Below are 24264 nucleotides of genomic sequence, written 5' to 3' on the forward strand. Positions count from 1 at the left end.
ACACCCAAGAACTTGAGAACACCCTTTACCAACCAATCTACCTTTTCAGTGAGCCACTATCCCATTATGATTCCATTTTATCTTAAAGAGTCATTTTCAACCAATTGCCTTCCGACCCAGTGGTAAGAGAACTAAAGTCTAAGTGTTGTTACAAAGCAAAGCATCATACTCCTCCTTAGCAGCCATCATACACTCAATGTTTGCAAAGGCTTTGTCAATATTACGAGGTTCGTGATCGGCAAGTTTAACCTTTAGCACATTCAGTTTAAAAGTACCAGCTTTCGAGTGATTGACCACTGAATAAGTATTGATGGATGAAAGCGAAGAGGATTAATAGGAATGTGAACTTCTTGTGGAGGAGAGAAAGGGCTGGAGCTACTGTGACCACAAAGACTAGTATTATCGGCATCAGGAGTTAAGACCGGATCAGACATGTTCAAAATAAGGTCGAAGGAGAAAATCGACGTGGGAATCAAAGAAGCAGTATTTGAAGATGGTAGATTTAGGGACGAGGTGCAGATGATAGGCAAAACAGTGGTAACCCGGTCTGATGCCGAGAGTCAGATAGTGTACTCAAAGAAGCAAACAAGAAGTGATCCTCATCGAATGCCACATGTCGAGAAATAAACACCCGTCCATCCGAAGTAAGACACTAATAACCTTTATGATGAGAGCAGTAGTCAATACAAGTACACAGTTGAGACCGAAAGTCCAACTTATACTGATTAAATGGTCGGAGATACGGATAGCAATAACACCAAAAAACACGAAGATGGTCATATTCTGGAGGAGTATCATAAAGCACTAAATACGGATATTGATTTTGAAAAATTAGAGTGGGCAACCGATATATCAAATGAACAATACATGAAAAGACATATCCCCAATACTTTATTGGCAAATGGGCTTGAGCTAGTAATATGAGTCCAACTTTCACTATATGATGGTGCTTTCTTTCGACAATCCCATTTTGCTCGAATGTATGTAGGCACTTAACACGATGGAGAATTCCATGCTGAGCCAATAAGGAAGTAAATGAGCAAAATTCACCACCCCAGTCACTCTGAAACTACTTTATATCTTTGCCAAACTGAACTTTAACCTTTTTCTGAAAACGAACAAAACAATCAATAGCTTGAGACTTCTTTTGGATAAAGAAATAGCTATGTAAACCGACTATAAACATCAACAAATGAAACATAATACCAGCTAGTCCCAGAATTAACAGAAGTAGGTCCCTATAGATCTGAAACAACTAAATTAAATGGATGATGATACACAGTGGTGAAAGTCGAAAGTGGTAACTTGTATGACTTCCCTTATTGATAAGTAGAACATACATGTTGTAACTTTTTAGTATCAACAAAACATTACAAGTTTTTAAAACGAATTGACAATATTCAACGATGCCACAACTCAAAAAATTTACACTTAGAAGGAAAAGAAGAGCGAGTGCCCAACTCTGTATTGTGAAGAGACATGTCAGTGCCTCGAACGAATCTCATATTGATGGAAGATAACACTAGAGAAAACCGATACAATCCTTCATGTGTGTGGCCTCAAAGCAAATTTTTTTGGGTCTGTATATCTTTTACAAGACAATGAGATGGGTGAAACTCGAAAAACACATTATTATCCCAAGCAAATTGAGAAACCGAGAGCAAATTTTTTTGAATCTTAGGTACATGTAACACATTTGTTAAATACAATAATTTACGAGAAGTAGAAATCGTGCTATGACCCATACTTACAATATTAGCACACGTACCATCACCCATAAGCAGAGGAATTTTACTTGAATATCTAGTCAAATTATTCAAGGTAGAGGCCTCTTGACATACATGATTGGTGGCACCAGAGTCGGGGTACCAAACGGATATTTCAAGAGAGGCATGTGTCAAAGAAACAGATGGCCCAGCAGAAATTTCATTGTGCAAAGTAGGCCTGACAGAATGAATAGGAGCATTAGGCGACCCAAAAACAGCAGGCCTAACTGAAGTATATGTGGTGGACAGAAACGCAAGCCGAGCAGTAGACACAAAAGCACATGTGACAAATGAGACACCTGATGGACTGAAGATCCAAACAAGTCAAAACGGGAAAATCCAAACACGGGCCCAGCAGCAGATGTATACCCATAGTGTAGTGGCCCATTCAAATAGGACAAATGAGACACCTGATGGACTAAAGCAGATGGGCTATTGAAGAGTAGGGCCCAGCGGACATACCATGAAGTAAAGACCCATAAGGCGAGGGAGTAAAAATTTCATGAGCAGAGAATGGATTAAGGTTCTAGCTAGCCACCGAAACCCTTTCAGAATGCCATAAGAGAGACGAAGCCAAAGGATCAAAGAACGACGCCGGAGGATTGAAAGACGACACCGGAGGACCATTAACTGAGTGGTCGAACCTATAATAGCACCGTTGAGCTAGATGTCTAAGATGACTGTAGATCTGACATTGAGGGCGACCACGATTTCTCCGGCCACGACCGTAGTAAAAACTGCGACCACCATGAGATAATGAGCTCGTTGATCGAGACTCAAATATTGAAACCATTGGAGGAGCCATCGTTGAATCCCTTAAAGTAGGCAAATGATGAACTATATTTGATTGGAGAGGGATCTTCAAAACAAACATTCGCTGCTGACTTTCGCAATCTAACAATATATCCACAAGGTGATCCATCATCAAAGGTTCTGGTGAAAAAGACGCAACAGTAAGGACCGAATTGAACTCTGCTGAAAGATCAGTAAGGATTATAATGACTTGCTCATTAGTGGAGACGAGATGGCCAGAAGCACCAAGGAGATCACGGGTACTCTTGATTTTGGCTAAATATTCCTTTATTGTTATGTGCCTTTTCTTCAATGAATGAATCTCATATTTTAACCAAGAAACCTTGGCATTAAAAGTTGCGGCAAATAAGTGGCACACCTTGCTCCAAACGTCATGGGTGATGTTAACACCTGTAAAACAGGACAAAAGATTGCCACTAACCGTGGATAAGAGTCAAGAGGCAAAGAGTTTATCTTGTTTTTGGTAAGCTACAAAATTCGGGTTAGAGATTAACTTCCCTTCTTGAGCTGGCACAAATTAGGACGGGATTGAAAGAGTAAAAATGGCATAATCCGTAAGAGCATATCCATCAATAATTAGCTTTAGTTGATGCTGCCATTGGCCAAAATTATCTTTGTTAAGCTTTACTGTGTCATGTTTAGGAAAAGATTGAACAATGCGATAAGGCCTTTCTCCATCGGAAAAACATGGCGATGGAGAACTGTGGACAAGAGCAGAGGTTCTTGGAGACATCATGTCATTGGCGGATACATCAAGTGAAGTTGCAGCCATTGAGTACAGTGAAAAACACCCCAGAAAAGGGCAACTGATACCATGAAAGAATTTACACAAAGTAAGAATAAACACATTGTTTTCTATGAATAAACCTTGAGAAGAATGCTTGATTGATTAAGAACTTGAGAGGAGTACTTATAGACATACAACTAGATAGAAACTGCTGCTAACCTAGTTAATAAACTGAATCTGTTACAACAGCTTAACAGACTCTAATACTTTGAAAGTTGAGGATTACTTTATAATCATTGTATGATTTTATAAGTAATTAATGAGGGAGGGTTTGAACCAATGCTATTTGAACTAGATTAGTCGATCGGACCGGTTGGATTGGGAATTGAACGAGGGATCAGTCCGAATAGTGGCTTTGAATTAGTTAGATCGAGATTTGGTACGAACTGATTGAACAGGTTAAAAACCCAGTTGAAGTGGTTAGACCAGTGAACTAGTGGTTTGATCTTGAAAAACATTGGTTCAACCAAAATGTTGAGTGTAGTGGTAACACACATTGTATTTCTAAAAGAAAATATGAGTTTGAATTTGGGAGAGAATATCATTGAAAGAGATAATTACAAACCCCGAATATAAATTGTAAAACAGATATGGGAAATAAAATGATGAACTTTTCACCAGCTTTATTATTAAGATTATTATTTAGAATTTAGAAATTATAAGGTTAAATATAGTCCATTCGATTCACAATTATTTGGTCACTCAAAAACAGAACAAAATAAAATGAGAAAAGGGTAAAAGGGTAAAATCCAAAAAGGTAATATAGACAATTGTCAAAATCCCAAGTGATTCCTTGTATTTAAAATATATGTGTGATAAATGCTGGACTTTGTGAGCGCTGAATCAGGCCTTCTTTTATTTTTTTGCCAATAATAATAATAATAATAAAAATAATAATAATAATTAAACAATACTAGGCCTAGGCTTCAAACATAATAGCATGCATTGAGGTGAAAGAACTAATCCATGTGATAATATTTTGTAATTTTGTATGGTAGGGATACTCAAAAATGCATTGACAGCTAAATCTATGTTTTACTCTCTACAATTAAATGGGATATATTATTAATTTCTTATAGTGTTTGTTCACATTCGAATGGTGGAGTTTTTTTTTTGCTTTTTATTTGTTTTTGAAATTAGTTTAGTTGATATTCAAATGGTGGATATTATTTGGTTTTTTATCCGTTTATATTTTTAATGTATTTTGAAATAATAAATAATTTTATGAGTTTATTTTGATTTATTTAGTTTGTTGATATTCAATGGGTGGTTCTTAGTTGGTCTTTTTATCTGCTTTTTGTTTTGGCAGCATTTGAAAATAATAAATAGTTCTATTTATCAGTTTAGACTCGTATTGTCTTAAATTTTATGTGATTTTTTTGTTGTTTCTCATTGTTTAATAAGTCTTTATTTTTCCCACGAAAGTGGTGAAAGTTTTTTTGTTTCGTTTTGTACAAGTTTTAGTTTTGCTCATGCAAGTAGTCTTGTTTTTGTTAGTTTTTAAGGATGAATTTGTTGTAGTCATCTTTAGTATGGTGGATGCTCAGTTCTTTTGATGATTTTACCTGCTGTTTTGGATCTTTCAGAGTTGGTTTTCTTATCATTATAGATACTTGCAATTATCCTAAACATGTTGTGCTTAACTGTGACAAAATTTATTGTCAACATGCTTTAACATTTTTTTTTTGTCAAAGTTGAAGCGACGAAACTTATCATTTACCATTGTTGTTATTTTTTCACGGATTGTAAAGTACCATTCATGACATTCTTATTTTGTTTTGCCCACAAAATTTTTTTTATTTGTTAAAATCTTTTAAATATATGTTTTGATTACTTTTTGTCCGTATCATAAGTAGCAGGTGTAATGCCTAAAAACTGTGGTACATTTCGCACTATTTTGGGATTGAACACAAGGAATTATTTATAGAAATATGAAAATGAGTCAAAAGAAAAAAAGGAAATTCAATCTAAAAATTGTGAATGTAAAAATGTGGAAAAGAATCAAATAGGAGAATGAAATAGAATTTGATGAAATTAAAAAATATATAAGATATTAATGATTATTTGCAAAGATGTTTGAAATTAGGCAGATAATCAGTCTGGAAAGTAGAAAAAGAATCATTTGAATTGAGAACCTGAGAAAAATCGCAGTTGAACTACAAACCAAAATAATCAGTAAAAATTTGAGCTTCTTCAGGCTGGGCTAAGCCAGGAAAGAAGCCTCGACCCAATTTTTTGAATTCAGCCCAATAATAAAAATAAAAATAAGGGTCCGTTTGTTTGGCAGTAAAATATTTTCCGTAAAATGATTTTTGGAAAATGTTTTACTTTTCTATAAAATGATTTACTGGAAAATATTTTCTGATGTTTGATGAATCTGTATAAATATTTTCTGCTGTTTGGCAGATTTCTTGAAAATATTTTCCAAAAAAGTTGTTTTTACATATATTAATATATATTAATAAATTTTTATATTTTAAATTGTTTTTACATATATTGCAATGATTTATTTATAATAATACTCAATTATTAAGCTACAATATTAATCGTTATAAATTGAAAAAACTAATATCAAATAAATTATTTGTAATTGTGTTAAAAAACAAGTATTGAATAATTATAAATTGCTTCAAAACCACAATGAGTACTAGAAATTAATAATATTATCCAAATACATAATTAGTAGTACACCACATAGTAACAACATTGTCCAAGTGCATAATATTACACCACATAAAAGTATCAATATCTTCAACCTTGAGAAAATTTTTGAAGCCAAATTTTTTTATGCTTCTTACTTTTAACTAAAAAAGCTTTGGCCTCGGATTCATGACTCACTAGATAATCAAACACAGAACACAAGAAGTCATCATCAAATCCTTCTTCCTCCATCGACATCACTTGTTCGTAAAGCTGTGATGTCTTATCGGCAGTAAATTGTTCCAAAGCATTAGCAATTTTGCCAAGTTGTTCACCCACAAATTTAATTTGTTCATCAACGAGACTTTCTTGAACACTTTTTCTTTTACGTTTGGATGTGCCAGATGAAGATACATTTGTTCTTACCTCTTCAGCCTCTTCATTGTCACAGTTTACAGGCATTGAATCTTCATTACCATCAGCAAATGTTCTGGCAAAACTCCCTGTTGCCATATCTTTGCCAACAACCAAAGACATTTCATCATAATGATCAATGCTTTTATTCAAAAATGGTTCGTACTTCTTGTGTGCCTGTTGGATATTATACACAATTAGAATAACAAGTAAAAAAAATTGAAATATACTTAACATATATATACATATATTAACATCACTGCTGCATCATATGTCGCTCTATCACATGTGATCATTTTCATGTTATCATCCTATCCAAAACCACTTTCACCTCGAATTTTGCATATAATCTGCCACTGGTTTTTTACTGTCCTCAAATGATTTTCCACATGCTTCGCATCGCATTGGACTTGGAATCTTTCAAAAATGGCGTCGACAACTCGATTAATAGAAACTGTTTTGAAAGTATTAAAAGGCTTATTTCCTTTTCGAGCCTCCTTTGCTAGAATTTCAAGGAAAACATGTTCCATCGGTTTTGTCCACCTGAATTGCTTGGAGGTCCCTTCTTTGTTGCCCTTACCCATTCTACATTAAATAATTATCATTGTCAATCATTTCAATATCCAACAAACTTAAAACATAATAATAAATTTAATATCCAACAAGGTTAAAACATAATCAATATCTAACAAATTCAAGACATATATCAAAATCCAACAAACTAAAATTTCAATATCATTATCCAACCAACATTTACAAAAAAAAAATTTAATACTAAAACATACATAACATAGAAACAATAACCCTAAGCCCTAAATCTACCTAATATTTCTAGCCATATAATCAGTCCACATAGTTTGTGCAATTTCATCTCTCTTAGCAGACCATTCTCTTGCTTCTTGTCTTTCTTCTCGCTCCGTGAGAGTTTGTATTATTGAATCAGACTCAGACGCCCGTATAGTCCTTGATTATGTAAATCACTAGGATTAACTCCCATTATATAATTATGAATGATACAACAAGCCAAAACTATATCTACTTGAGTTTGAAAATTCCAAAATGGTTTAGCATCTAATACACGAAACCGTTTCTTCAAAATCCCCAAAACACGTTCAACAGTGATCCGTAATGATGAATGACGAAGATTAAAGAGTTCCTTTGTATTTTCAAGCCCTTCAGCACCAAACTCTTTTAAATGATATCGGACACCATGATATGGGGTAATACATCCAATTCAGATGCCATATCCAGCACCAGCAAGATAATATTTACCTACAATTTTACAATACATAATTAATACTAATAAACTATGAGCTTACTAGAACTATTTGTGATAAATATTACCTTCCGGAATTCTTAATCCTCCTGAGCATGAAAGTGCATCACTTAAAATACGAGAATCATGTACACTACCTTCCCAACCAGCTAGAACATAGGAAAATTTCAAATCAAATGTAATAGCAGCCAATACATTTTGTGTCATTCCCCCTTTACGGCTACGAAATCTTCCTTGCATGCTAAGTGGAACAGATGCACGAATATGAGTTCCATCTAATGCTCCAATACAATCTTTAAAATAAGGATAAAACCTTGGATTGTTTCTAATTTCACTAGGAGTTGACTCATTAGGTAATCTAATAACTAGTCTATACAATTTCAAAATAGCTCTCAATACAACCCTAAAGTAACGGTGAACTGTCTGAGTTGATCTATAATATCTAGATCCAATCACTCGAAACCTTACATTATGACCAATTATATGTAAAAATATAACTACTTGCTCCCTAATATTGACAGATTTAGATGATTGTAACAAATTATTCGTACTAAGAATATCACATAAATTAAAAAAGCCGATCGGTCTCATCCTTATCACATCAATACAATGCTGGTCACCACTATATAAAATACTATTAATATAATTTTCTCTTTCATAATCTCGATTCACACAAGGGCGAGAAGCAATTTCCTTCCTAGTTTCTAATTTTTTAATCCAAAGATCCCCAAAAGCTAAAATTGAAGCCACGACTCTGGCAATTGCCATTTGATGTTGATTACGATCCATCTACACAAAATTATGCCACACAAATATATGATCACGACAAAAAAGATGCAAGATTTTCATAAGATCACATAAAGTTACCATGACTAAAAGTGCATACATACATATCAAGCTAATTATAATTGCATAATAATTTTTTGAAAGTACCACTTAAAATATATTGATCATAGTTAATACAATACTTCAATAAATGATTTGGTTAATACAATACTTCAATATATTTGATAAGCATATGAAAATGAAAGCATGACAAATGAGTTTTCTTGTAGGAAATTGCAATTGGTGCATGATTTTGTTATATATTATTAGGTTATCTTTCATGTATAATTAATTAATTAATCCTCATTATATATTTAATCAAGAATTTGAATGGGAAATTTGAATGGAATTCATTTAAAATCAATATATTATTAGGTGCAATACTTTAATATTTAACATATTATTTATAAAAAATATACATTAACAGTAAGTATTATTTTTATTACAAAACATTATTAAAAATGGTGATGCCTCTTTTTAAAATATAAAAATTAAATTATAAATTGCTATCAAGTGTGTTTTATTTTTTATTTGAAATTTAAACAAAAAAATGGAACAATGTTATAAATTTTTTATTTCTATTTTATAATTTTTAAAATAAAATTGATTAATTTTATAAAAATAAATAATTTTAAGTGCCTTTGCTATAATTGCTATAATCTCAAATGTCCAGCATAAGTTTGTTTGCTCCATTTTCAGCATGAAAAAAGCAAATGCCTCCACTTACTTAAATGTCCAGCATGATTTTGTTACCAAAAAGCATGAAAAGTGTTATTTAACTGTTTATAACAATATCAACGAAAAGAACAATCCAAGACCTTTTTAATGTGTGTAAAACATCTGATTAATTGAAACCAAACTTTAGCATTCAAATTTTTAATTAAGAATATTCTCAAAAAACTGAAACAGATTTAACAAAGGAAGTTGGCAAAAGCCATGTGGGGATGGCAGACTCAAATTCCAGATATCGAATGAACATTCTGATGAAACACAAGCCAAATAGCTCATTCTGGTGAAACAGAGGCATCGATGTTACTTAAGGACCTTCCTTTGTAGTCAAACATGCTAGATATCAAATGAACATTCATCACCCCTTTTCTTTAGCATCAAATACTAACAGATCATTAAGTGCTAACAAATACTAACAGATCAGTAAGTGCTAACCAGAGAAAGGCACATATGCCAATTCAAACATTAATCATACATTGCTCACTTGACAATCAGTCCACATTTGGATGCCATATGCTATAAATCATGCCAAAATTACCAAAATTCATGACATAGTCACATATGTATTTACCTACCATCAACCAAATATAACAGTTCGTCACTGCCATTTTGCAAATAAAACGTAAACAAATTACAGTAAAAATAAATCAATAATAAACCATACCCAAACACATCCAACAACCATGCTTAATTCACTTGAACTGAATTATAACAACCACAAATGCATATTATACCAAATCATATATCAAGCACACCACAAGCATATAACAACCACAAATGCCATGCCATTAGCAGACCAGAATCAAGAAATAAGACATTCCAAAGACGCTTAACACTAACCTCTTATGAAAATATCAACCAAGGCCACTAACAGGAGTAAGAATGCTGAGGTAGAGGTTAGGATAATAAGAACTGTAAAGCTGGAGGTCAAGCATAGAAAGAAATTAAAACCGTGTCAGCAAGAACCTATGCGTACACAAACTGCATGTGCCTCAATGAAAGTTGGCTTTTGCAAGCTCAGTATTGCCATTGGCGCCTAAATATGGTGCTTGACTACACTAAAATAACTGTCCAAATAAGATCAATCCAGCAAGCAAGAAATTGATTTATCACAACTCATATTACAGCATCTCGCTCTTTAACAGAGAGCGTTCTATTATTCAGGAGTTAGACAAACAAGGCTTGTGTAAAACTTCCTATTGTGAGAAGCCTAAGCATGACCAAACGCAACAAAAAGGGTAACTGATACCCATAGACTTCGACAAAACTTGTCGAGAAATTCAGAACATTTCTACCCTCTAAGAACATTTTGAGGCTATTAATTTCTAGTCTCAAAAACCAATTCTTTAGTCAATTGAATATGGTTAGCATACGAGAAAATGAACGAACAAAATGGATCAATATCAGTGAAAGCAAGCAACACATTTTCAAACAGTTGAACAAACAAACGAATCAATATTAGTGAAAGCAAGTGGAACAAAAACATAATTTAACAAAGATCTTATCACTGTTTCGTTTTTCCTTACAATTTGAAGGATTTGAAGGATCATAATCTCGTATCTATATGTGTGGGGTAAAGAAAATAAACAAAAACACCTACATTTGAAAAGGGAAATTCAGATAGAAGGATACTAGGCATTCGAAAATGGTGTAAGAGGAAAATCAATTTCAGTCCATGTCTTGTAATTTATTACTGTAATAGAATAACAAAACCAGGACAGCACATGTCAAAAGAATTATCTCATTGAATATGATTACAAGTCTTCGATAAAATATCTGACCCCATATAGAGAAAATACTAAACAAAAAATGGATCGGTGGCAAAATGAAGAAATTTCCTTCCTAAAAAAATTGGATCGGTGGAAAAAAATGGATCGGTGGCAAAAAATGGATCTGACCCCATACAGAGGAAATACTAAACAAAAAATGGATCAAACCGCAAATGAAGAAATTAAATGCATCCGCTTGCCTCTTCGCTCGATAAAGGCTTGCATGCAGAAGATTGCGATATCCGTTCGTCTAGGTTCCAATACGAGTTCGAGCCCACAGAAAACCACGGCGATAATCGACAGAGAGGAATGAAGGAAGAGAGTGGGGAGCTACTAGAAAAAGATGAGAATCTCAGTGAAGTTTTCTAACAGAAATGAAGGAATGAAGAAAGAGGGACCGGAAAAATCGATAGAGAGGAAAGCCAGTAAAATTTCTTACGGAAATGGAAAGGGGAAGGCATTTTCCCTAAATTGTAAGGCATTTTACCCGTGTTTTGGAGTTGATTTTCCAAATGGAAAATGTTTTCCGCCAAACAAACACCAGAAAAGTTGGAAATGATTTTTCGGAAAATCAATTCCGTTAATCAAACAGACCTTAAATGAAAACAAAACTACTAAATATATAACCCGTGGCCCCCCCATCTAGGCACCCTCCCCCATCAAGCCTTTAGCCTTTAGATCTGCTTCTTCCACTTTCCCTCCACCTAAGGCGAGATTTCTTGTATCTCTTTTGTAGCACAAAAATTGAGTTTTGGGTTATGGTCTATTTGTTAATATTACTTATGTTATATTGTTAGTGTAATTTAATAATAGTATTGTGAATTTACAATATTATTGTTATTTAAATGTGTTTATAAAATTTTACAAATTTTCTACATTTTTCTTATTTTCTAAATTTTACCTCTTTTTTCTTTTCTTTTGAACTTTTTTTATACAATGAACTAATCAAATCAGCAGACAGACTAATAATGTAACATCCTCAAAACTTCTTTGGTTATAATAATGTTACTTTGGACAAATACAAGTCAAGTTTTTCCTAATAACCAAAATAAGAATTATTAGTATTAACAGAGAAGGTAATAGGAGATCAAAAAAGAAGTTAAAAGACTAATATGTAGGGGTCAAAGTGTAAAATTTAAAGTATAAAAGGATTAAATTGAATTAGTGAAAATGTATGAGGACATAGAGTGTATTTATCAACAAGTGATAAGACAATTATTGAAATTTTAAATAAAAAATAGTGAAATTGTTGTCATGATTTCAACCATTGAATCTAATGAGAAATTGGTGAATTGATCCTAGCAATAGAACTTGATGGACTTCTTCGCATTTCATCTTCCTCTTACACGTCATTAGACCTCATTATGGGTCGGACCGGGTCAATATAAAGTTTTAGGTTCGTTTTTAGGTTTGGGTCTGGTTCGGCCCGAAAAATGTAAACATTTCATATCATATATCATTCATGTCAATAACCAATCAAAATCATACATATTGTCCCTTATATTAGCCCTCGAGGCTCAAATTACGCATCAGAAACAAATCAGGACTAAATCGAAAACTCAAATTTTTTGTCAAAAACCATTTAATATTTTAACAGGCTCAAATTACGCATCAGAAACAAATCGGGACAAAATCGAAAACTCAAAAAAATTTTCAAAAACATTTAATATTTTCAATACTGTAGGGGTCACAATCTCGTGTGGTCAGGCCGTGTGGCTCACACGGTCAAGGGACACACTTGTGTTTCAAATCGTGTCCAAAATTATGGGTTTACTGACTTGGATCACACAGTCGAGCCACACACCCGTATGCTAGGTCGTGTGAGCATACTGACTTATAATATTAGGGTGCAGGGGTCACACGGTCAAGCCACACACTCGTGTGCTAGGCCGTGTAAAAAAATTTTAGCATACTGACTTATGAAAATTAAAAGATATAGGGGACACACGACCATGTCACCTGGCCGTATGTCACACGCAGTTGAGACACATGCCCGTGTCTATGCCTGTGTGGATGAAAATAGGCCATTTTACAAGCCATATTTCTCACCCAATTTTGTGTCAACCTACAGTCAACTTTTTGCATATCTACAAACCAATATTAGACATAAAAAACAAGTCAAAATCAAGCTTTAAACATATAATATTGTCACTTACAATCAATATGCTTTTAGGCACCTTAGATATCAGATTATATCAGGTATATTCATATTTTCAATATATCATATGTATAACTAACTTATATGCATATTTGTACCTAAAGTTTACCAAGCTAATTTGCATTATTTCTAACTAAGTCACTTACCTACCAAAATTTACCATTTGATGCTGAAAATGTAATTCAAATACTAATATATTTAGTTATATATATACCTTACATATCATGGTACCGATTCATGATCAATTCATTGCATTCCAAAAGACATGTATATAAATGCACTTTTATCTAACATTTTGCCTTTCACCATACAATCATAAACCAACTACACATCAAACATTTAAGACAAAAATGCACCAAACCAATATGTGCCAAAACACAAGCCAAATAAGTCGCTAATATTAACAAAACTCATATAGGCCAACATTAACCAGAATACCTATACATGACATTATAACCAAATCAAAACATTTAAAAGTACCGATAGATAGTGTGATATAACTCCGACAAAATTCCAACCCGGTCGAGCTTTCGATAATCTGAAAAGTAAAGGACAACAACTACGTAAGCAATTAATGCTTAGTATCAACATACTCATAAAGCTTTAGATAATCCTGATACATATCAAGAATAACCCAATATTGATACCACAATACTCATCAAGCTATATTCATCAATTCACAAGGTGAATAAATCCACAGTATCACATATACATATTATCCCAAGCTTAGTAGGATTTTATATAACTTTAACTTTTCCAAATTTCTTTATTTTCATTTGCATTTCTTTACTTGCCACACTTATTCTACATGCATGACACACAAGTCATAAACATATCATTCAACCATGACCATAAGCTAGTGCATTTAACCAAAGCCTTTTTCGAATTGATCACATGATAAGTCATTTCATAAGAAATTGCATAATTTAAACCTTACCACTCTTTCATGAGCACTAGCATATTTTCACTTAAATACTTACCATTTCAATGCATCATTGCATCATATAAATAAACATATTACCATTCAACCAATAGCTTGACACTTGCCTAAGCATCAAACTACAACATTGGTTAGCGTACTTGCACATATTACATATAATTTAAACATTGATAAACTTATTTTCTCAACATGTTACACTTGCGTTTGTTACTCGTCACAACATACATAATTTCCTTGTATCAACATATCAAAGATAATCACATATTTACATGTCATGGTACATATCATTCTCTTGTCGTTTCTTCATAAACATATATCATTCATTTCATTATATTAATATTTCATGTACCATCATTTTCATGAATTTTGTGTATATTTATTCCAATAATAGTTCATAATCATGAATATACATAATTCTCAAGCAGGTTTCATATACATGTATTTTCTATGTCATGTTTCAATATATCAAGTAAATATCATTTCCATGTATTTCAGGTATATACCGGTAATAGTTCATTTCAAACTCATGTTATCTCATATCAGAACTTTGCCCATTGAATTTATTAGAAATTTTGATGGATACACAGGTAGTACACTTGAAGTGTACAAACTATAAACCGCCAATTCATATTTGGGAGTGCTCCTTAGAGCACATAATCAGGAAGCCCTCTCTCGAGCCATATAACAGGAAGCTTCGGAGAGCCATTAACGTGAAGCTTATTCAGACTGTATAATGGGAAGCTCATGCGAGCTAATAATGGGTAGCTCCGGATAGCCATAAATCAGGAAGTTCAAGCGAGCCATATTGGGAAGCTCATGAAGAGCCATATATCGGGACGCTCATAAAGAGCTGCGGTATGTCCGCAATATATGCAGGATCAATACCGATCATATAACAGGACACTCACAAAGAGCTGCGGTATGTCTACAACACATGCAGGATTAATACCAATTGGGATGCTCGCAGGAACCATGTAACGGGAAGCTCAAGAGGGCTTATAACAGGACACTCTTTCAAGCTATGGCGTGTTTGCAACATATGCAAGACCACAACCAATACGAGAAATCCTGTATCCATTAAATTTCATTATTCAAACGGGACTTATTATTTATCGGGCATAATCGGACATGTGATCAGTTTCATACATAAGAAATTTATACATTTCACATATACAACATTCAATTCAAGCATATAAATATACACAATTTAGTTACACGAACTTACCTGGCTAAATTGCAGAAATACCAAGATTTAGGGGCATTTTGATAATTTTCTATTTTTTGATTTTCCACCCGATCTTGATCTAAATTAATAATTTCATTCAATTTATTAATTTAGACAATAAAAAAATTCATTTCCTGCAATTTGGTTATTTTTGACATTTTTACAAAATTGCCCCTAAAGTTTTACTTTTATTCAATTTAGTCCCTGAGCCGAAAACATGCAAATTAGCCATTTTTAATGTAAACCCATGCTAGCTGAATATTCTTATATATTCTCCTCCTCCTCCTCTCCATTCCACATTCTTAATGTCTATAATATGCTTATATGTAACATTATCTATAATTCCACTATTACTTATATGTTCATATCAAAGCTGTCCACTTGATTCTTGAACTACAGAATTCTAAATTAAGATCCGCTTGATATTTTTTGAAACTAGACTCAAATATAGTTCTACCATAAAAATTTTAGAATTTATAATTTAGCAAATAAGTACAGTAAAATCTTCAAATTTATCACTGTTCTGCTGTTTGATAGCTTCGACTTTTCTTTACTAAAAATTAATTATCTCTTAGTACGGGGTTTGGATGATGTCTCTGTTTGTTTCTCTTGAAAATATACTCATCAAAAATTTAAAAATATAAATTTAAACCCATAATTATTTTTTTACAATTTTTTTATGATTTTCCAAATTTAGAACAGGGGAACTCGAAAGCAATATGACCTTGTCTCACAAAAATTCATATGTCTCATAATATGAAACTCTTTTACTTACATCGTTTCTTATTTGTGAAACTATACTAAATAGGATTTAATTTAATATTTTAATTAACCTCTAATTAAATTTCTACAATTTTTGGTGAATTTTCAAAGTCAGACTACTGCTTCTGTCCAAAAACTGTTTTAGTGCAAAATATTGATAACCAAGTTTATAACACCCTTCTTTCCTTTCTCTACAATATTTTCATCACTTCCTCTTATTTCCTTTCACTAGCATATCAAGAACATAGAACCTTATATAATAAAACTCTATTTTAACATCATTTTCATGCTTTTTCAATAATATCAAACTTAAAAATATATTAAAATCTTAATGTTCTTACCTTGTTCTATTGATTTCAATCTTTAACTTGATTTTCTCTCTCCTTTAGCTTCTATTTTTTGAATCTAATTTGATATTCTAGCTCCCCATAGTCTCTTTACTGTTTTACTCTCTTGGTAGCTATGAAAATTGTTTTGATTTTTAAGTGAAAATGGTGATTTTTTGGTAAAAGGATCAAATTGTAAAGAAAAGAAAATTTCTTTCTTCTCTTCTCTTCTCTTCTCACATGGGTGCATGGAAAGATGAAGATAATTCTTCATCTTTCTTTCCTTATATACTAAATAAAATAATAATAATAAAATAATAATAAAATATCTCATTAAAATATTAAAAAAATAATATTTATCTAATTAAATAATTATAAAATATCATCAAAATATCTCTAATATCATCGTTGCCTTCTAAAGTTCTCTCTCTTTCTAATTGACCATTTTGACCTTTATGATCTTTTAAAATTCGATCCTTGAGTCATCACTTAATTTGGTAAAATTACAATTTTAGTCCCTCATAATTCTTTAGCTATTCAATTTGGTCGTAATTCATCCATTTTCCTTAGTTTCTAGATCATTCCACCCTTAAAATATTTGCACTATTGGTCCTTCAAAATTTTCATATTTACACTTTAACCCTTTAAATTTTGAGTATTTAATAATATTAACATGAATGTGGTTTAAACTTTATAAAAGAATTTCATTACAAAGGTAATTTTCTTTTCTTACTTTTGATTGGTTGATTTAGTCCTTTCTTGAATTAATATATCATAATATACTTTCCAATGTTGACATAACTAAAACCATTTTCAAAGGTATCATTTCTTTATCGATACACTTTATTTCCTTATTTTACTATATATCTTGAAAAATTAAAATGATTAAGAAATGTTTTTAAGAAAAATTGTGCCAACCAGTAAGCTCCGATATTGGCCAAAACATACCAAAATTTTAACCGAAAGGGAACATAAAAGACTTGAGATCGACTTAGGACCAAAGTGGTATGTATCGACCAATATAGACGGTATCAATATAGTATACAAACAGAAAAACTCATAAAATTGCAAAATATTAAGAAATAGTTGTTGTAGATTTTTGTGTTTTTATTAAAATGTTTGAGGAATTTAATAAATTTGAAATTTAATATTGTATTCTTGTCATATCTAAAACCGACCGAGAAAACCAAAGAAGCAGAAAAGGGATGAAGTATAAAGGGAGGACACATATAATTAGGAAAAGAGAAAGCAGGAAGATGGTGTAAAGTAGGAAAGCAAAACCAAATGCTTAGAATTTGAAAAAGGAATGATTCTTTTAGGAAACCCAGAAAGAAATATAGCATGTTAATTAAGCAACTGTTTCTTATATAATTAAGCATGTTAAATCGACTTTATGCATATATGTATTCAACCTGTCTTCCTTTACTTCACAAACAAACAGTACTATTTCTTTCAAAACTTTGCTTAATATTTTTGTTTCTTTTGCAATATGTCCCGTTCTTACCAAGATTTAGAGCCTGATTGCCAATACAAAGAAGGAGAAGCTCAGGACCTTATCGAGTTTCATGTCAAACGTAATTTAATATAGATATATATATATTGCATGCCTTTGTTTAACTCTCTTTGTTTGTTATTCAATGTTACATTTCATCCTTTCTATTCTATTTTATCAGATTTTAGAAAGGACCAGCTGAAAGTTCACTTCGGCAGCAACAACGTCCTAACCGTTTCCGGCGAACGGCCCCTGGAAGGAAGTAAATGGACCCGATTCCGCAAGGAATTCACCATTCCCAAAGACTGCAAAGCGAACGAAATCCGTGCAAGGTTCAGTTCCGGTTTTCTTTATATAACAATACCAAAGAAAATCGCTTATTCGCAACAGGATTCACTTACACCAATGCAGCGTGGGGAGTCAGCATCGTCGTTGCCGCCGGTTGAAGACAAAGGAAAACTAAAGCAAGAGAACAACATTAGCCAAAGTAGAGAGGCTGCCGGCGAGGGTACTACAGGTGCCCCTACCGAGAATGCTATATCGCCCCAAGCTCGCCCCAAATGGTTTATTTCAAAGCTTAAAATGGAGAGCAAGACAGCAATGAAGATTGGGGCAAGTTTGACAGTGGCGGCACTGCTGTTTATTGTGTTGTTTTATGCATTCAAGCTTTGTGATCCCATGATTATGAATGTTTAGCACTACCCAAATCCTTTGAATTGATTCGTTTTCCAAGTAATTGATGCAAAACAACCTGTGATTGCTCAATGGAACAAAGCTCAAAATAAATTAAATGGATTGTCTTAACATGTTAATTCGCCTCACAATGATTTATTGGTTTGCATTATGAAAATTTGTCGAAGGCAGTCGTGATTGAAGTCTTTTATTGTACACCTTAATCATCAAAACTTTAATTCTCGAAAATGGAATCCTTTAATTGTAAGAGGGACGTACGATGGATCTTCCAAAAACTAAAAACATTACTTTTTTTTTATTATTGCATTGAAAAGGAAACCATTTTGATTTCAACATATGTTTTTTTAAATATTTTATGGTGGATTTGTTATGTTGTTGTTTCTAAGATTAAAATTTAAATTTTTTAAGGAGTTCAATTCATTTTATCACTGCAATTAATACTTATTTATAAGTTAACCTGAGATTGTATTAAATATAATTATTATTTATATTTAGATTGCTTTAGTGGTATGTGTCAACAGGATTTAGTATAAACTAGTTTTATTTTTGAGCGATGGACGGATTAAATATGTATTAGTAAATTATTATTATTTTTAAAATAAATAGATTAAAAAAGTTATATGCTATGATAAATGATCATAAATTAAAAGCTACCTAATGGTCATAACTATGAAATGCATTTTGGGAAATGGAATCAAATAAAACATATTTTTAATTTTGTTTTTCATCTAATCAACTACAGTTTCCAAGTTATGTTCGGCAATTTTTATATTTTGTTGATTTGTCTTGTGTTTTTATTTTATAATAATTCTTGATTTGGTCTTTATTTGATTTTATATAATATTTAATAACAATATAATTTAAAATTCATATAGCATAGATATAAATATTATATATCATGCAAAATATAATTACATTAACTAAATTATACAATAAATTGAGCATTTATTAAATTAAAAATTAAAATAGCATCACAATCAAAATTAAATTTAAACTTATAAAGTTATCTTTAAATTTAAAATAAAATTAAAAATATATCATAGAAAATGACTTAAATATAATAATGTAAATACAATAAGATATCAAAACAAAATTACGTGAATGAAATAAGGAATTAAAGTATTAAACATAAACGTATAAAAATAACTTTTGACTCTTGTATTTTTTTTTTTTCGTTCTCACTTTTCTCTTTATTTCTTTAGAAAAATCTTTATTTTCTATAAAACTCTTCCTTTCCCAAAAAAGCTAACCATTGCGGTAAACCATCGTGTGCAACATCATCTTCAACCAATAATGTATTTGAACAATATCAAGTTCTCATCTTTTTGTGGATTTCATAATAGACCTTCCCAAAATCAAATCAAAATCTAATAAAACTTTTAACAAATTAAAAATGACGGTATTCCATTCAAAGGAAAAAAAATTGTAATTAAAAGGAAATCTAATACGTTTTTGTTTCTTGTTGCTCATGTGTATTTCACTAGTAGATATTATAAAACAAAATAATAAAACAGTAGGAATTAGTGTGCTGCACATAGGAAAGAGAGTTTCAAAATTGAAAGGCTTAAATCTTTATCCTATTATTTTAACAACAACTAAGAGCTTTGTATAAGATATCTAACAAAAATAAAAATTATAGTTATAATTTAAATTTGGTATGTATTGCCCAATTATGTTATTTATATTATAAGATATTTTTTATAATTTCTATATAGTTTTAATATATGTGATGTGATTCTGATTTCTTTTTAAAAACAAATTTGGACATGTAATTATTTCCGTACTTAGAAGGAATGAAAAAAAGTAATTTATATTTAAAAGTTGACGGAATTAATTTTGTTTTTGTCTTGCATCGGGAAATTTTTATTTAAAATGGAAAATAATTAATCAAACAATGACGAAAAGTATGATGATGTCATTGTAAGTGTAAAATTAAAATTGAATATATGACTTGTTTTAAGTATATATGAAATGTGACACGTAGCAATCATTAATTTAAACAAAACATAGTAAGGATTATTGTCATCTAAAATCCTTTTTATATAAAACCTTTTCAGATTAAAATCTCATTCTCGTATAATTATAATTACTACATATTATATAATAGCCAATAGCCACCCACTAAAATAGCATTTTACTATAACAATTAAGTTTCTAGAAGAACCATTTTTTATGTTTTATTTTAACCCTTTATAATAACTTTTCACTTATAACGGCAACATACATAGTTATGAAATAAGTTTTTATTAAATTAATTTTCTATAACAACATCTGGTCTGAATTTTTAAGTAAATTTATAAGTATTTCACATAAGCAAACTTATTAATTATCATTTATTAAATGAAAATTATCATAATGAAAATATTAGTTCAATAAAACGATTAAATTATTAATCATATTTTATTAAATGAAATTATCATCAATGAGTGGAATTAAAAATACTAATTTAAGAAGCTATTAAATTCCTAATTAAATATTCTACCATGAATTTGAAAAGTTATAAACTTAACAAATTGGTTACTTGAATTTAGTAATTGATATGCTATTTCTTCTTTGCATGTGTTTCGCTAAATAATTCCTTAATTCGTTTGAAAATAAACCTCTAATTCTTATGCTTAGTTTATTTAAATAATCGGGTGACTCATGAATAACTATTGCTTACTTGATCAATAAATATTTTGTAGAATTGAAAATGTTATGGCTTAGTCAATATTTCATATAAATTGTTGGCTCTTTTGAACTTCCTAATGAAAGTACTCATTTTAATAAATAAATAAGTAATCTGTTAATAGCTTCGTTAAGAGTGAAAGGTTGAAAATGTGACCAAATTGAGTAACCGGGGTGAGGTGCTTGAGTTGTCATCTCATTTTGCGTCAAAAGATTTGGTGACGAACCAAAACTTATAACACTCCACTGATCAAGCTGCCTTGAGAAAAGAAGAAATAAATTGATTAGGGACGAGTGAAATTGAGAAACCGGAATGAGGTGTTTGGGTTGTTATCTCATTTCACATCAAAAGATTTGACTATGTCTCAAATTTGTTCTCAAAAAGAAAAAAAAAGTTAAGTATCCGGCGTGAGGTGCTTGGGTTGTATCTTATTTCACGTTAAAAGACTTGACTATGTCACAAATATATTTGAAAAAAAAGAGAGAAAAAGGAAAAAAATACTAAAAGTATATATTGTGTATTATTGTTTCGGAAGTTTGATTAAGCATAACTTTAGTGAAGTAGTTGAATTGATATACTGTTAAAGATTTTATAAAATGCTTATTGGTTGAGTTTAGCAATTGTTAAATTTTTTATTCACCTAATTGTTTGTATTATGCTTGACTTGTAACACCCCTTACCCAAGACCATTGCCGGAGTCGAGAATGATGCGTTACTTGACTTAACTTAAAAGTTCGGGACATAAAATTTTACTTTTAAAATTAATTTCACTATTCACAACAAAGCTGTCTACCTGCGCAGCAGTTACTAAATTAATTATAAATCGAGTTACGAAACTCGAAATTTAGATCCGTAAATTTTGCCTGAAACTAGACTCATATATATTTTTACCATAAATTTTTCAGAATTTTTTGTTTAGCCAATTAGTACAGTTAGTTAGTTAAAGCCTCCCCTGTTTCACTAATTGACTATCCTGACCTCTCGCCACTAAAATTTAATTATCTCATTGTACAGACTTCATATGGTATTCTCACTTATTTCTACAGAAAATAGACTCAATAAGGGATCTAGAAATATAAATTAATACTCATAAATATTTTTGTAAAATTTTTAATGATTTTCCAAAATCAGAATAGGGGATTCCGAAAACCACTTTGACCTTATCTAACTAAAATACAAATATCTCAGAATACATAATTCCTTTGTCTACACTGTTATTTTTCTATGAAAATAGACTCAATAAGCTTTAATTATATATCTCATCCACCCTCTAATTAATTTTCTACTACCCTTGGTGATTTTTCAAAATCACATCATTACTGCTGTCTCAAAACTGATTCACTACCAATTTTTACTTTTTCATGATTTCTATGCATAATTTATCACCTAGACATTTATAACAACAAACACCTTCATACTTAGCCATTTTAATAACTATTCATCATAAAATATTTACATATCATCTTTTGGTCATAATTTAAGAATATACAATCGAAATGATTAAGTCCCTATACATGCCATAGCTCGAAACATTTATCGTCTTAAAATACCAAGTTGTGGTGGTTGATAGTGTGAATGCTCTCCGATGTCTTCAAGATCCCGACTATGCTTGATAATACTATATGAAAGAAAAATAAATAAAAGAAGTAAGCATAAAGCTTAGTAAGTTTACAAGTAAATAAATAACAACATTTAACACAAATAATGATATGCAAGTATCATGTTATTAAGTTTCCTCTTTACTGACTCTCATTTACTTGTTTATTTACTTACCTATTTAGATAGCTTAAGATTACAACTTACTCTCCTCCTGCTGAAATATTGGTTCTCACTGATATCATAACATATTCTTAACTTTTATAACTCACCTGAAGTTGCTAATTATACTTTTACTTGAACTTCCGTAGAACATAACCTGTTTTCTAGCCCGTTGAGCCACATTGGAATAATAAGGATACTTGGGTCTCTTTTCTGATAATAACATGCCAAAGCCATGTCCCAGACATGGTCTTACATGGGATGTTTCTTGTACTGCCAATGCCATATCCCAGATATGGTTTTACATGGGAGTTCTCATATCGGTGCCCATACCATGTCCCAGACATGGTCTTACAGGGGACCTCTCATCTCGATGCCAACGCCATGTCCCAGACATGGTCTTACATGGGACATCTTTACCCAAATGTCATGACACTTGTATCCAATACACTCTTAATGTTTCAACGAGGCTTTTATTATTGATTCTCTGTCATCTCATACTTAAGTCAACATTAAATAAATACATAATTGCTGGAAAATAGCAAATTAATAATAATTATTGAAATATTGCATTTATTTACCGTAAACTTACCTTGGTACAAAAATGTGATCAAATCTAACATTTAGTCCTCAATCTTTTTCTTTCCCGGTTTAGCTCCGAATTTCATTCTTCTTGATCTATAATAGCAAATTTAGCTTATTTAATACTCACATTCATCAAAACAGTCCTTGACTCAATTTTGGCAAAATTATAATTTTGCCCCTAAACTTTTGCATATTTACACTTTTGCCCCAAAGCTCGGAAATTAAACTTCATCTCTTATTGTTATGTTTTATAACATGATGAACATTTTTCCCTTCTATGACAACATCAAATTCTTACTCTAACACTTACTTATGAACATTAGGTATTTTTGCTGATTATGTCAATATACTTGTTTTCACTTAAAATCGATTAGAAAAAGTTGTTTAACATAATTCCTAACTTCATATTCTACCATAAAACATCAAAATAAACTTATTTCACCTATGGTTATTTTTCCAAATATGAACCCTAGGTTAAATTATTGCTAAAATAAGCTAAATTAAGCTACCGAGATTCCAAAAACGTAAAGAACATTAAAAACGGGGCTTGGAATCACTTACTATGAGGTTGAGAAAGTGAAGAAACCCTAGCTATGGCTTCCTTCAAGTTTTGGCAGCAAGCAAGGATGATGAACACA

The 24264-nt window shown here is 31.4% G+C and overlaps 1 protein-coding gene across 1 annotated transcript; it reads left to right on the forward strand.

Moving 5' to 3' along the window:
* The first annotated feature begins 17820 nt into the window (after positions 1 to 17820).
* LOC105804440 (inactive protein RESTRICTED TEV MOVEMENT 2) lies at positions 17821 to 18734 on the forward strand. Its single transcript, XM_012637064.2, has 2 exons — positions 17821 to 18004; positions 18104 to 18734. Exons 1-2 carry the CDS (start codon positions 17920 to 17922, stop codon positions 18616 to 18618), a joined length of 600 nt encoding a protein of 199 aa, XP_012492518.1. The 5' UTR covers positions 17821 to 17919; the 3' UTR covers positions 18619 to 18734.
* Positions 18735 to 24264: the final 5530 nt, after the last annotated feature.

Source organism: Gossypium raimondii, chromosome 11 (genome assembly GCF_025698545.1).
Source record: "Gossypium raimondii isolate GPD5lz chromosome 11, ASM2569854v1, whole genome shotgun sequence".
Taxonomy (NCBI): Eukaryota; Viridiplantae; Streptophyta; class Magnoliopsida; order Malvales; family Malvaceae; genus Gossypium; species Gossypium raimondii.